Below are 15224 nucleotides of genomic sequence, written 5' to 3'. Positions count from 1 at the left end.
GTCAGCTCTGGATCCCAGGGACATCTCACACAGTGCCTATGGGGCTTGCTGCTGTTTCAGCATGGAGCAACACCCAGGAGAAGGGTTTCTTCTCACCTTTCCTGCACCACACCTACAAGACCATGGCTTTTTGTCCCTAACTAATAGACGACCTGTTGCTACAATTATCAGAGGGCTTTCAAATGCCTTTGCCTCCTCAGTGGCTTCGGAAGGAATCAACAGGCAACAGGAGAAAAAAGCTGCGAGCTGCTGAATGTGCAGGCTTGTCTGGATATGAGGTCCGTTTTAAGGCATAACTGATCGTTTAACAACATATCACCTCCTTGGTCCTCCCACACAGCTGCCTGGGGAGGAACTGGCTCCGGATGATGCTTTGAACCTGTGAAATCCCCTCCTAAAACCTGTCAAGTGCTGAATGTGACACAGATGAGGTGGAACCAAATCGCCCTGTGAAAAGCAGATACTTCACAGTTCTTGCTTCATTGCAGCTAATGATCTGCTGACACCAGTGGGAGTTTTTAGCCAGGATCAGCTTCTGCTGAGGAGAGTGCTCAGATATTCTGTTGGTAGCAACAGTGCTCTCAGGGGAACCCCACTGGTAGGGAAAAGGCCAGTTATCTTAAATCTGCTACTTACTAGGGCTTTCCCAGCGGGATATTATTAACAACTACCAGACAGGATAGATCTTAGGGAGAGTCCCTGAGGATAAGGGATTCCCAGGTGGCCAAAAGGAAAAGCAAACAAAGGCAAAAAAGGAGAATCCCAGCAGCACACAAAGGCGGGAAGTGGGACACAAGGAGAAAGCCCCTTCTTGGCAGAGCACCTGAGCTTACCTGAATCTGAGCTTCGCAACATGTGCGGATTGTCTGGAAGAAACTGAGATTATCATCTCTAGGGTGACTTAGCCTGCATTACTAATGCTGGCTGAACCAACTGATGTTTTTAACCAACTTCCCAGAACTGGGCTGAGATCAGGAAGTCATACTGAAATGCAAAAATGTGGCTAAATATGCAACATACACACTAAATGGAAGCAGCTTATTACTCCAGATCACTTTATACTCTGCTTTCATGAGCTCAGAAACGAACAGTCCTTATCTCTCCAAACTGCCACTATATCCAGTACCACACAAATAAAACTGCTTTTTTTAACCTGGGGAACAAACACTTTTCTTGTAGAAGCTTTGCTGTCCTGTGTGCAACCAACATTTTCATATTTTAATTATAATAAACAGAAAACCAAGCCACTTATCCTGGTATCTCCATACTTGGCTCTTTTTTATGCCCCTGAGACTCATCAAAGCAAACAGGTCTCAGAATAAATGCCTGGACATCTTAACCAAGCCCCTGCAAATAGCAGTGATTGCACAGCAAATGAGGTGTGCACATACAGTTCAGAAAAATGTGATCTTATTCTGTAAACCATGACCAGATTTCTGCTTGAATAATCTTTGGTGAAGGGCACAAATATCAAGCACAGTTGTGGAAGGGTCTTAGAAATGCCTGGCTAACTCATATTTGGGATGTGATCTGCAGGGCTCCCTGCATGAGCCAGGGACCATCCACCCATCTGCTCTAGGCTTGTGCTATTTTCCTGTATGTCTGAGTTGCACCTTGAGTTTCCCCACCCAAGTAGCTCCTCATTTCAGGCAGGAATGGGCTGTTTCCACTCAGAAAAGAAACTGAGGGAGAAACCAGGTGATCCTTTGCCACAATTGCCTTCCCATCCACAGAAGCTGCAGTTTACCAAGTGTTTCCTTTAGCAAATGGGCCTTTGTTTCAGCAGGGACACGTTTGGGGTGGAGGCCACTATTGTTTAAGCCATCTGGTCCCATACAAGATCATAACTGTTTCCTATGGAGAAAGGTGGTGGCTACTCCCACTCCTTTCCCCATCACAGTGCCCAGAGATTTCACTCAGCTGCTGAAATGGTCTGATAGTATCTTCTCATAAACATTGCCAAAAGATCATACATATCCATCATCCTCTCCTTAGCCTTGCCTTGTTTTATTCATTTATACTGACTTTTAAAAAGCTGCCATCAGTAATTCACTAACCACAATTTCTCTCGATTTCCCATCCAAAATTGGCTCCTCTCTTATTCTAAGCAGTTATTTAAGTAAAGCTTGCATCTCAATAAATAGAACTCACACATGAGAAACTCTTCAATGACTTTCTTCACATGACTTACAGCAAGATAGGTTCTGCTAAAGGGGTGAGTCATTTAGCAAAGGGAGAGGAAAACTGTTCATTGTGTATTTGTGAAATCCCCAAACCGCTGAAAATTTGCCATTTACCAACAAAAAGCATCACAGGATGCACATGAACCCGTAAAGCCGGTAGAGCCCTTCCAGAAATGACTGTGACACAGGGCACACCTTATCAGAGGCCTCTTTCTCAGGATCCTGTACATTGAAATGAGTGGGAGGTGCAGGTTTCTCAGCTTACACAGTGATAGGATTTGTCCCTCAAATCAAACCTCAGGGTTTCTTCTATCCCTCAGGGGAATACCAGAACAACCCAGACTTTCCCTGCTTCTGCTGCAGCCTCCTGAGCTGTACACCCCTTAGCACCAACATCTACACAAAACAATAATCAGGATTCTCTTGAGCCTCTACATCAAACCTGTTTCTCCATTTCAGTTGCATTCCTGCCACAACTCACATCAAAGGTCACTGCTTTGGCAGGCAGGACTGGCCACAGTGCTGGGATCTGGCCCAGGTCTGAATTCAAAGCCCTCAACCACCTGCCAGCTTGCGGATAACAAGTTGTGGTTGTGCCGCCATTCAAAATGAATCCCCTCCCAGGAAGGCAAACAGTTTGCATGCTCATACACAAACAAGGGGAATGCATATATGCCCCTGTATGCATACATGCCCCTGTATGCATACTCACACTGGCTCCCTGCTCCCAGAAAAGACCCCCTAGCCAACAACACAAACTCTGCAAAGCCCCAAAGTCCCTTGTTGTCTTCACAAACTCTAAGCACCATGAAGAGCCACCTGCCACCAAAGCATGTTTCAGGAAAGTAAGTGCATATAGGTAGGAGCTGCAGGTCACTCAAATGGTGGCACAGAACCAGTGTGCAGGAAAAGCAGAGCACTTTGAGTCTATCTGAGCACATTGGGTTTTTTCCACTGCATCAGCCTGAAGCAGAGGGACAAGATATTTGTTGTTACAAAGACAGAGAAGGATCAAATCTCAGGAGATACTTACAGCATTCGATGGGGTTTGATGCTGCTTGCAGAGAGATGATCCTGCCATTGGACTCAGGGATGTGCACACGGAAGACAAGCCGGACGCGGGTGTTCTTCCTGCCAATGTCTGTCTCTCCCTTGCGCAGCTCAATGTCTGCATTCCTCAGCTTCAAAATCCCTGCGCAGTCAATGCTGCCAAACACACATGCTGTTTAGCTTAACACTGCTGCTCTCAAACAGTTTAGAAATAGGTGACAGTCAAGAGGATTAAGCTGGTTTGCTTTGATCCCTGGGTTAAGAGTAGCTCAAAATACTGCTCAACTCAGGATCTAGATACTGCCATTTCAGCAATTCCGGGGGAAGAAATTCCAGACATATGCTGAGTGAGGGATGCTGCTGGACCCCTCCCAAGGGATCTAGGCCTGGTGGCTCAGTGTGTCCCAAGCATGTCCCAGCTGAGGGCCTTTACCCTGGTGACAGCAGAAGCCACTCTCCAAACATTAAACCCTCAAGTCTTGTTTCTCTTCTGTGCTAAGCAGGAGGGAAAATGGCAGAGCTCATCCCAGCACACTGGGACAGGGAGAGTGAATCAGAACCAGAAGTGCACACTGGGGCAGGCAATAAGCTGAGCCTGTGCTGCAGCCCTCTGTGAGCTAGAGAGCATGAAAGCCTCCACCACCAGCTCTCCAAGCAACTCAGTGTCTAGAGACTGCACAGCAGCTACTGTCTGCACGTGGGCAAATTAGTTCAGCTCCATGGGAATCACAGCAGTTGAACCAGCTAATTGTATGTACCACCCAGGCACATCTTCCCCCAGTTTGTAATGCAAGCACTGAATTCAACTCCAAAGCAGCAACCAAACTGCTCTCTCCTTCTCTGGGACAAAGTACGTGCTACCACTAAAGATGGGCTTTCCAGCCCTGGCCCAGGTCACTGTGTCATCCTCTAGAGCCCAGGAATGTTGTTCCCAGCCAAAGCAATAGCCCAGCAGAGCAAAAAATGGTTCTCTGCTCTCATTCACAAAGTCCCTGCAGAAAGGGAGGGTGCAGGGAGCAGAATGGGGCTGAGCAGCAATAAAGAGATTAGGATTGCTTGAACCAGCATTACAACTTAAAGTTGGTGTAAGTGCAGGTTAACTTCTTAAGAGTTCAGTGTAACCCAGCAAAAACACTTGCTTATGTTAAGAGAATATAGCAATTAAAACTTAGAGAATCTATGCTCTTCAGCTCAGCAACACTCCTCAAGAGGATGCAGTGAGCATTGTTATTAACAGGCAATGACAACCCATGCTGATATCAATTTTAAAGACAGACCATTTTTCTTCTTTTGATATGAACTGAAATCACATTTTGGAAGGTATAAACCCCAAGCTGTTTCCTACACCCACGTTGTTCCTCACCATTGCATGTGTGCAGGGGTTTATTACTCCGGGGTTACTTGTTAGGAATGAGGTATATTTTCTGACAAAAAAAAAAGATTATGTATAAAGAAAGAATGCGCATTTTGTGATGGAACAGGGGGCTTAAAAACATAGCTGCTCTGCCAATTTTGTCAGTATCCTCTGAAGGATGGAGATACAGCTCTTCCCTCTGCAGAGCAATCACTCTCTTGCTGCCTGGCACACGTTCAAGCCTGAAGTTTCAGTCTGGTGCCCGCCTCATCCCTCTGCCTCCATAAAACTGGAGGGAGTAATACAGAAAAGATGTGCCTGTACTTGCTTCTCTGTTAACCTATTACACCAGCAGACTGCAATTTCATGGCCAGAGCACTTGGCTGAGTTCAGAAGGGATGTTTTCTATTCATTCAAATCCAAAATGAATTGTACACCTTTCCTCCACTGCCTACTGCTCCTTGCTACTCACTGTGTCCCTGCAGTTAAGGACTTTAGGTCAGAATTTGTTTTCCATGGTGCCCTACAAACCCATTCTAACTTTGAAGATGACACATGATTGCAATACAGACAACTGGTGTTAAAAGGAAAAAATACCTGCATCATCAGCTGATCACTGGTAACTCTTAAGCAGCTTTTACCTAGGTGCTTGTAACTGCTGCTTACGTGCTCTTAAAAAGGGTCTTACACTCGTATATCATTCCAATGCTTTGAAAAGGGTAGTACCTCCAGAGCAGGCATTATTATTCATTTAAGTGACTCCTTCCAAGGAGAAGGAACTTCAAATGACAATTTACTCCTCCTCAAGTCTGCTAATAAAAAGAAGTGTGCTTACGTTGCTTTCATGTTGTTTTTGGGTTCCAATGGGATCTCTAAAACTTTGGTGTTGCCAATGATTTTTTCATAGCTGGTGGTGGTGACGGTTTTTCCCGTTATGCGATGGACTTGATAGAAAGCGTGAGGTTTAAGTATCCGTTCATCTGCTGTCCCAATGAAGATCTGAAGGCCCAAGGGTTTGTTCTCCATGTAACCATGAAGCTGGCAAGACATTAAAAAATCTATTATCACACACAGGGCTTGCAATGCCTTCATGTCAGGAAACCAGATAATCTATAGACATATATACAGATATGGAGATAAACATAAAGCTATCTGTAGTACAGACTCTCCTACTCTCAGAGACAGACATCCTCTTAAAAGTATTTGTTGGAGTCCACAATACACAGGGAAGGGAGATAATGGAAAACATGCAATTAATAGTTATTATACTAAATATATCAAGACAAAAAAATACCAGACAAGCTCTTGATTACCAGAAATTTGTTGTCTTCAAAACAGACTGATAAATCCCCTCAAAAGACACATTTTGAGTACATGTGTGTAATTTGCAATGACTGATTCCTAAATGAGGTTCAAAGGATTTTTCTCTGTGGGGTGGATAAAACTGCAAAGCCATGTTGATTCCCTGCACCTGCAGCCTTGGGCACTGATTCCTGCTTCCTGTCAGCAGGAAACACAGTAAGGACAGAAGTCTCTGGCTTGCATTTATATTCATAGTACTCTCATATGTACCCTCTCCAGACCTTGTCAAAGCTAATGGGAGATGCCCATTGACACAGGGGGCTTTAAATCAATCCCTATGTGACACTCAGCTTGCAAACCCTACTTTCTGTCCAGCCTAACATTCAGTAAAATGTCTTTGCCTCAGCTCAGCTTCTGATTCCTACTTCAACTGCAGTTAAAACAAATAACATTCTTTTCTCCCTTAAACAGGAAGTATCTCGTGAATGTGCCTGTGATTTTGAGAACTGAAAAGTTAAACCATGTATAAACATTTCAGAAACTAATGATCCCTGCCACATCCCTTTCTCTGGCTTTGGCACGCGCAGTCTTGCCCCAGCTCACATCCATTTCAAACCCAGCCAGAAGGACTGTTCTTCCAACCTCCCACTTTGCTCAAATCATCAAGCTTCCCATCTCTCCCACTTCCCATCCCCCTCATACCTGACATAAGCTGCCTGCCTTTATCTTCAAAGTTCTACTCTTCTCTTTGCCCTTTGAGGTCTCATTTTCTACCCAGTTATCAGCACCTATTTCCAAATTTCCTAAATCAAGCCCCAAACACCAGCATCAACTTCTCTAACACTCACAGCATTGCATTCTCTGCTCATCAGCCTCTTTGCCCAGGGAGGATGCTCCCTTTTAGTACCTACATCTCCACCCTACACATCTCCCTGTCTGCAGAACTCTTAAGTGGTATTAACAGGAAATATGTTCTTGTTCTCCTGAAATCACTTAGATGGACTGGTTTTGATTCACTGCTCTTAGAAACTCACCCTTCCTCCAGTTGTTGGTTCACCCTCAGCCATCCTTCTTGCACTGCATTAAAATACCATCTGTATAGGCAGAGATGGCATTTTCACTCTGTGACTGTACAGCACAAGGAGGTCTTAGCTGACCTTAGGGACTGGGGCCTCTAGGGTTCAAGGACATAAACATACTCTTCTGTACTAAATAACCTTTTTATAAATAGCATTTGCTGCAAGAGAAGCAAGAAAGCCAGAATGCCTCCATAGGCCAGGAGACGAGGAAATTTCCTCTTCTATATTAACATTCAAAATTACAAATCAAACCATTCTAAATTTCTCACATAGCCAAAAATGAAAACCAGACATTTATCTACCGCACAGCCAGTGATCTAGCTGAAAGGGAACTTTATGGTCTGAGACATGCTAAATTTGTTTTCAATTATTCTGTCCACATACAAAACCTTGATGAAGCCATACAAAACAAATAGTACTGGAAGATCAGAGAAAATAAGATTAAGCTAATGGTATTCATGGCTAAACCAGGTTTTTTTTTCTTTTCACCAGTCAGCAGGAGGTATCTTTGCATAGAAAGATTATTTCCCCCCTGGAAGGGGACCACATGCAGCATCAGTGCAATCCTGGCAACCTTCCTCCAGTATGGCAAATGTAAAGCGACACTCACTCTTCTGAGCTATCATTACTCATCTAGCACATATTTGCAAGGCATAGAAAGACAGGGTCTATGCCCCAGAGACCTTACAACCCAAGGGTCCGAATTTGCAGCCTCTGCTTACATGAATAGCCCCATTGAAGTCAACAGGCCTTAAGTGAGAGTTGTGCAAGAAAGAATTACAGAATCCAGCCCAGCCGCAGCACAGACACCTACGATAACTCACTCACACAGAGCTTCAGGAGATGGTGAGGAGGGAAAACAGGGTACAAGGCTTTGTACAGACATGCCAGTTGGCTCTGGGAGCAAGCTGGAGGAGCAGAGCGGGACTGCAAGCACAAGGGTTGGTATTGGAGAAGCAGCACTGCCAAGAATGTGATGTATACAATGGCAGCCATGGGGAGATTTAAAAATGTATAGAGTGTATGGAATATTAAAGGCAACAGAGGTCAAAATGACAGATCTACTTGGAACAGGCAAGAATCACCCCTTATTTATCCACGGAGGCACATTAAGCCCAGGTCCTCTGGGAGCCATACTGAAACTCATCCTAAGCGTGGTACTTTCAAAATCCAAGATTTCCTGGCCTTCAATAAAAAGCCATTGTATGAGTGAAAGCCATTTTGTCTTTACAAGGGGAGAGGGAGGAGAGAAGAGCGTTTTTTAACTACTGAGCATGTTTATTGTCATGCCTGACAGAGTAATTCTTTGTGGATCCAGCTAAGATGACGAGAGGATCCTTTGGGCTGGAGCAGTTATTACAATGACAGCAAAGCAGCTTTCACTCTACCCTCCCTCCTGGCAGAGCAAAATCCCAGAGTTCTAGGTGAGAGACTGGAATGGAGGAAAACAGATAATAAATTACAAAGGAAAATTTGCCCCCAGTGAGCACAGTCAGTAGCAGCTGTAACAGAACTGGCTACATAGACAGCTTTTAATACTGGCCACCTTTAAAAGTCATTTTGAGTGGTGTTTGCTCATACATAGAATGAGTTCCCAAGGCAAAAATACTCATGGTCTTCTAATAATACATATGTGCGTGAGTGTGTGTCTGTATAAATATATACATACTTAATGAAGAGAGGTATTGATTGCATGCTCATATGGCAATGTTTGTTTCATCTTCTGGACAAAGGGGTATAAAACACGTAGTAAAGGGATTTCTGGTCCTCCATAGGACTAGATTTGAAATAAATTGTTTGATCAGTGGAAGAAAGTAATATAATTATTTGGTAATTTATGGCATTATGGCAATGCTTTGGGATGACTTCACTGTCAAATCAAAATAGCTTTATAAAATGAAACACAAAGAGAAAAATATATGAAAGTGACAAACATCCCCATAATAAAAGGGTGTGTCCTTATCTTGAGCTAACTGATTAAGTTTTAAAGGCTATTATAGATGATCATTTACCATAAACATTTCCATCTACCTTTCACTTGCTAAGAACTCATCAGGATGACTTAGGAACAAACGACAAAGATGGACAACCCACAGAAATGCTCCAGGAACTTTAAAATCAGTTTTACACCCAGCTCTGCAACCAATTTACTACATAGCTTCAGTCATGTCATGCAACCTCTCTGTTTATCGGTGTTACAGTGATGCTAACCCTACTGTGCAGGGGCAGAAATCAGTTAATGCTTTGTGCTGTATTTTTAATGTGTTCTTTCATTCTAGCTCATAGTGATTTTTTTCTACATAAAGGTAGGTTTCAGATCTATGTCCCTCCTCAAAATGGAACTATGAAAGGCTGATACTCTCAATAAACACCTCCACTATGCTAGGCAGCTGCTTTAGTATTTAACCATAATGCCAATCTGTTCTTTGGCAGAGCAAAAAAGTAAAAGCAACCCCTAAAGAATCCTACAGAGAAGTCTGAAAACGTTTTTAAATAACTACTTGGAAATTCTTTTTCTTTCATTCTTTAGCAACTACCACAATGCTCTAAAGTCTCAGTTTTTCAGTCCTATTCTTCTGCTCATCTGATAGAAGGGGGACAGCATCTTCCCCTGCAGCTGCCTGAGAGGAGCTGCAGCAGGAGGTGCAGCACAGACAAGAACTGGGGACCAGCCCCACGCCAAGGTGTTCCTTTATTCTTTTTCACTCTTCTTTCCATGAAGAAAGCAAAATCATCTGGATTTCAGTTTCTAGAGAGTGAGAATCAAGAAAGATTTATGAATACAGAACTCTGGAAGGAAATATTTTTGTATATTATAAGGTGACCTATTCACAATAAAACTCCCCCAAACTGTATACAGATCGAGCTGGAAAAAAACCAACTCCTTTGAGTCACATTTGCCACAAGGGGAAAGAGAAGCCAGACATGATGTGTACCTTTCCATACTCTATTTTGGGATTTTAAGATCCTATTTCTTTCAGCTGAAAGATTCTTCTTAAACTTTGCTTTTGCATAACTCTTATAATATTAGCATAGCCAGACATGGGCTGGTCTGTGACCTGAGGAAATGCAAAGCACTTTGGCAGATAAACAAATAACATCATTCAGAAAACAAGACTTTTCTTGTTTGGTTTGCTGCTATGATTTGGTTTCTAAACAAAATGGAAATGTGTGGCATGATTAAAATCATTGGCTCACCTCTGCATAAATAAAATTCATTCATTCTGCACTCCATCTGTGGATCAATACCAGTCAATTTTGGGAGAGGGGGGTATTAAGGTGCCATTTTCAGGAATGGCACATGTGTAATTCTGTATGCAAAAAATTTAGCTCCTGTATATGGGCAGCCCAGTTACCCACCTGAACACAACTCCTGTGACAGTACCAGCAACCGCAGCCATCGAGACCACACATTAGGTGTATGAAATAACACTTTTTTTAACCCTATGCTATTTCAAAACTGAGTTCTTACAAACTAAGACCCCAGATGAAAATGCACAAGCACTGAAAACCAGAGTTTAAAATTCACATCTAAATCAGTCCCTACCTCAGCATCCAGATTAACCAAACCCTGCATCCACACAGCTGGCACTGCCTCTGGCTATGAGGTTTAAAAACACAGGGCTGCATGAACAGCAAATTCATTTGCACAAGTGAAGCCTGCAACACTGCTTAGTTATAACCAAGTGATAAATTGACAGCAGTCAGGAAGAGAGGCTAATTCCTTAAAGGTTCTATAGGTAGTCATCTATAGATACAACATATGTATAAACAGAGGGGATTTAGTAAAACCTGCAGAATTTAGATCTTTGAATCTTGGACACGATTAGCTGAATTTAAATAACATTTTATACAGAATTACATTATTAGCAAGAGAAAGGAGGATTCACAGGAGATAACTCCTCATTCTTACATGGGGAAGCAAGGGCAGAGAGGTGCATTGACTTGTCCCCACAGAGGATGGACAGCCAAAGAGCAGTGAGAAACCAGAAGTCTCTGTCCCCCTGTGCTCTGTCTTGCTGCAGGCATTGCTGACCTCATTCTGCAAACAGCACAAGTGTGTGGTAACACATCTCACCAGCCATAGCACCACAACTTCCACTGGTACTGCAAGCTTCTGCCTTTGCCTCTTCAATTGACAGGTTTCAGAGCCACATTTTCTTGGGGATTTCTAGTTGGAGTATTGCACATGTAAAAGTCCACACGCAGTGTTGGGTTTTGCAAGACAAAAGCAGAAGCATCTGCAGATCTTACAGGCACCTTTGAAAAGCCTCAACAAGAACCTATGTAATACAGAGGCTGATTTCCTTAGAGAGAAGAAGAGAGTAATTTGGTTCCCATTCATCCCAAAAGAGCTTTGTCTGTCAGGAATTTAGTTTTTTCTCCCCTGGGTGGTATAAAGCTGCATCTTTAAAGTTGATTGCACACATCTTCCTGTCTAGACAACGCAAGCTACTGCCAGAAGGAAAGTATAAAACTGGAGAATGAATTCTCTAGTCTTGGTGATTTTATTTGCTTGAAAGTAATCAGCTCTCTTGCTTGCTTCAGCTCACTGTAACTTGAGGCTTACTCTATTAATCCTGCATATTACTTGCTATCTCCCTGTGGAAGTCACTCCAGCTTCCCCCTAGACTGGGCGTGCATGTGTGTGGTCAGCTTTGAGAACAGCGCTGGGGTGATTCAGATGGACCATACTGGGCTGGTAGTGAAAAGTGGGAAAACTGAGCTCGACCAGCAACGTTTAATTAGAAGCAAATACACAGCCGCGTGAGAAATCACTTCCTCCTACTGCTTCCCTTTTCCTGCTGTACACAAGGAGATAAGAAAGCACTGAACAGCTCACCAAGAGCAGCACGTGGTTGCGGCAGCACTGCCCTAGCAAGGAGCCCCAGCTCACCCAACACCCACCTTCCTCTACAAACAGCGAGAGGTTACAGAGTTAAACCCGGGTCTCAAAGCTTTTGACACCACAAACTACTGCCCTACTCAGACTCTTCATCAGCCCTGAGGATGTTTTCCGAGCCAGAAAGCACTTTCAGACAGCAGACAAGAGGAAGATGTGCCCCAGCTTAGAACAGTGCTGCTGTCGTGTCCCTCTGCTCCCTTCCTGGTGGAAGCAGCTTTGCATCTCAGATTTGATCATTAATTCTCATTATTAATACCCTTTGCAGCAATTTCAAGCATTTTGGGGGGACAACAATATTCCTACCAAGATGGAAAATTTCACTGTATTGTCTCAGGAAGACTGGTGTATCAATAGCTGTCAGTAATTAAGACAAAGACTTCATCCAGACACCGTATCATGTAGCAGCTTGCCTGCCTGCTTCAGTTAGAGCTGACATTGAGCAACAAAGTTGAATCTTGTCACATGTTTTTGTTCAATTTAATGTACTTGGGACACAGCAAAAGAACTCAAACCAGAAGGAAATCTCTGTCTTGGTTCTTTTTGCTCCTTACCAAAGCAGTCTAAGAAGTCCTCCAAAGATAATTCTTTGAACATCTGATTCTGCTAAATGATGAGTTTTTATTATATTCAATTTTAAGTGTTTCTTATTTTGGTGACAATTTTGTCAAAATTCCAAGGACTGTATCTCATTTGCTCTGCTGCTCCTTACAGTAAATGACAACCAGACTCCCAGCACCTAAATGGGATTTCTGCTTTCAGATGGGATTAAAATGCAGGTCTCAGGCTTTGATGGCAGCTCTTGGAAGAAAGCAGTTAGGGGTTTTGTTCCCGACTGTCCTGATAGTGACCTCACATTGCAACATAAGTTATTTCCTCTCTGTGCCTCAGTTTACCTACTCCTGTGAAGAGCTGATCCCATTTTCAAGATGCTTTGACTACCTTGGCTGAAAGTTTAAAAGAAACACTATGCATCTGACTGCTGCATATGTACATATATAGGGATTCAGAGATCAAGTCTGCATAGCTGGGTGTGATGCAGCCCCAGGAGCATCACACTGTGTAACCAAGATGTGGCACAAAGTCTGAGAGCAACCACGCTGACAATGGGCAAAATGGGACAGCATCTTGCAGTTATTCAGTTCAGCCTGAGATAATTGATATGGCTGCACTGAACCAGATCCTCAGAGCTGAGCCCTCTGCCAGGACTTTGTGCTGGGCATGCTGAGAGACAGGTTTGGGTCCAGGAACCATACCCAAGCACTGGCTATTTGACTGAATGTCAGCCAGATTTCAGAAAGAATCTAGGCCAAAAAGCACTTTAGAGAGAAAAGAAAGAAAGAGAGAGAGAGAAAGAGAATCAAAGAAAGAATCAAAAAAAGCAAATCCAAGGAATCTCTCTCCTCCTCAATTTCTTCCTCATGTTGAAACCCATAACACAAGGCAAGATCAAGAGGGAGAGTAACTCAGGTCTGCTGGAAGCATGAAGGTTTCAACAGTTGCTTCAGAATGAAATAGAGACCCTAGAAAATTTTCACTGAGGAGCAGCAGCAGAAGCAGTCCAGTCCCTTTCCCCTGAACAGCGATCAGCCTGATGAGCACAACACTGCCCAAGACACAGGAGACCCAGGCATGAGTCCCCACTTGGCATGAGCCACTTCCAGTTCAACAGAGACTGGTCTCGTGAGAGGGAGGGAGGTACTGGCAGTTTAGCTGTGTGGTGAAGCCAATGATCAGATGTGAGTTTACAGGACACTATCTACCCTGCATGGACCTCTGTGGATACTCAAGTGCATCTTGAACAGGATGAGTTATGTCAGTGTTACTGCTGTGCTGAAAGCATCCACATTCATGGCAAACAGCCACAAATTCCAGCTTGGGTTTACTGCACAGACTCCCCCATAGACACTCCTGCAGTGAGAGCATACATGAAAAAGTAGCCTAAATCTTACATCTGCATAATCCAGGCATATTTATAATCCTTTCTAATCCAAGGAATAACCCAAGCCTTCTGCATAGCACAGGCATCACCCTCAAACCAGTTGGTAAATCCTCCTTCCCCATACCTCTGCCAAAATTACTTTTTATCAAAAGTAACATACTCTGAAATGGGCTCAAAAGTTTCAGTGAGAATTTATCACTCACTTCTCACCTAAAGCAGCTTGGCACATGGGAAAATCCCAGAGGTACTTGGTTCACTGCTCATCTGTCCTGCACCCTAGAGAGATCCTGCCTGTTCTTCCCTTAGGAGCAAGCTGCATTCGCTCAGCCACAACATCTGGGTGACAGCATCCCTTTCACACAGAGGGATGCAGACCCAGTTTAAAGACTTCAAGCAAGAGAGGATGCAGCTTACCTCTGGTTAAATTCTCCCAGTAACTAACTATCCTCACTGTTACCCAGCAGTTCTCATCTTAGTTGCACAGCACAGGCTGGCTCCATCATGCAAGTCCAGCACAGCCTGCCCATAGAAATGCAAACACACAGGGCTTCATCCCTTGGACTTCCCTTTGCTGAAGATGGGCAGAAAAGGACCAGTTCAACTCCCTTGATGCTGATGTATCAACAGTAAATCTTCCCCAGTAGACTGGTTTGAGTTGCAGCAGAAGCACATCTCCAGCCCAGCCCCACTTGTGAGAGTGTGAATCACGGTATCAAGCTGTGATTTGGTTTTGAGTTTCCATCAAAGGTTCTGGTTTCACTAACACGCAAAGGAATTAGTTGAATGTTGGAAGTTACATACAGTTAGAAATCAGGGCCCCATGGGAAGCCTGGGCTAGAAAACAATGTCTCTTTTGACTTCAAAACCACAAGAAAACACACATGGCAAAATTTAAATATAAAAGGAAAGTAGAACATATGCTTGTTATTGTAAAGCAGCTCCCGTGTGCTCCATTGACAACTCTATTATTGCAGCTTCTTTTTAATTAAAACAAACAAAAAAAAGAAATAAAATGAAGGCAGTGGAAGTCACCACAATTTTAGAAGTTAAAACCAACGGAAACAGTTGGGGCGGCTGTGCTGGACAGGAGCCCCCCTTCATACACCTCTCCTGTTTCAAAGAGAAGCGAGCAGGAGACTAGCACACACAGGCATGTGATGGGTTGGGGTACCCTGTGCCCTCTGCTGTCCTCCACTTGAGCACCAGGTTTTTGTAGACCTGGTCTATGTTTGGATGTTGTACCAAGTTAAATAGCTGGGTAATGTATTTAATTTTTACCACTACAATGAAGCCAGTAAAGGAGATTTAATTCTGGCAGTAGGATGATAGCTCATAGAAGAATTACCTCCTCCCCTTTCCTTCTGAAATTAAGCCCATGGGAGGACATCCTTTTCCCTGTTCACTGCTGCCA

The 15224-nt window shown here is 43.6% G+C and overlaps 1 protein-coding gene across 1 annotated transcript in view; it reads right to left on the bottom strand.

The window, feature by feature from the left end:
- The window catches only part of NFATC2 (nuclear factor of activated T cells 2), a 94800-nt gene that overhangs the window by 62668 nt on the left and 16908 nt on the right, over positions 1-15224 (bottom strand). The window contains exons 4-5 of the mRNA XM_034066996.1: positions 5423-5625; positions 3217-3389 (exon numbers count right to left, since the gene is read on the bottom strand). Of these exons, the coding sequence (XP_033922887.1) occupies positions 3217-3389; positions 5423-5625 (376 nt within the window). The remainder of the gene's footprint in view (positions 1-3216; positions 3390-5422; positions 5626-15224) is intronic.

This window comes from Melopsittacus undulatus, chromosome 10 (genome assembly GCF_012275295.1).
Source record: "Melopsittacus undulatus isolate bMelUnd1 chromosome 10, bMelUnd1.mat.Z, whole genome shotgun sequence".
Taxonomy (NCBI): domain Eukaryota; kingdom Metazoa; phylum Chordata; class Aves; order Psittaciformes; family Psittaculidae; genus Melopsittacus; species Melopsittacus undulatus.
This window is presented reverse-complemented; position numbering and strand designations above follow the sequence as displayed.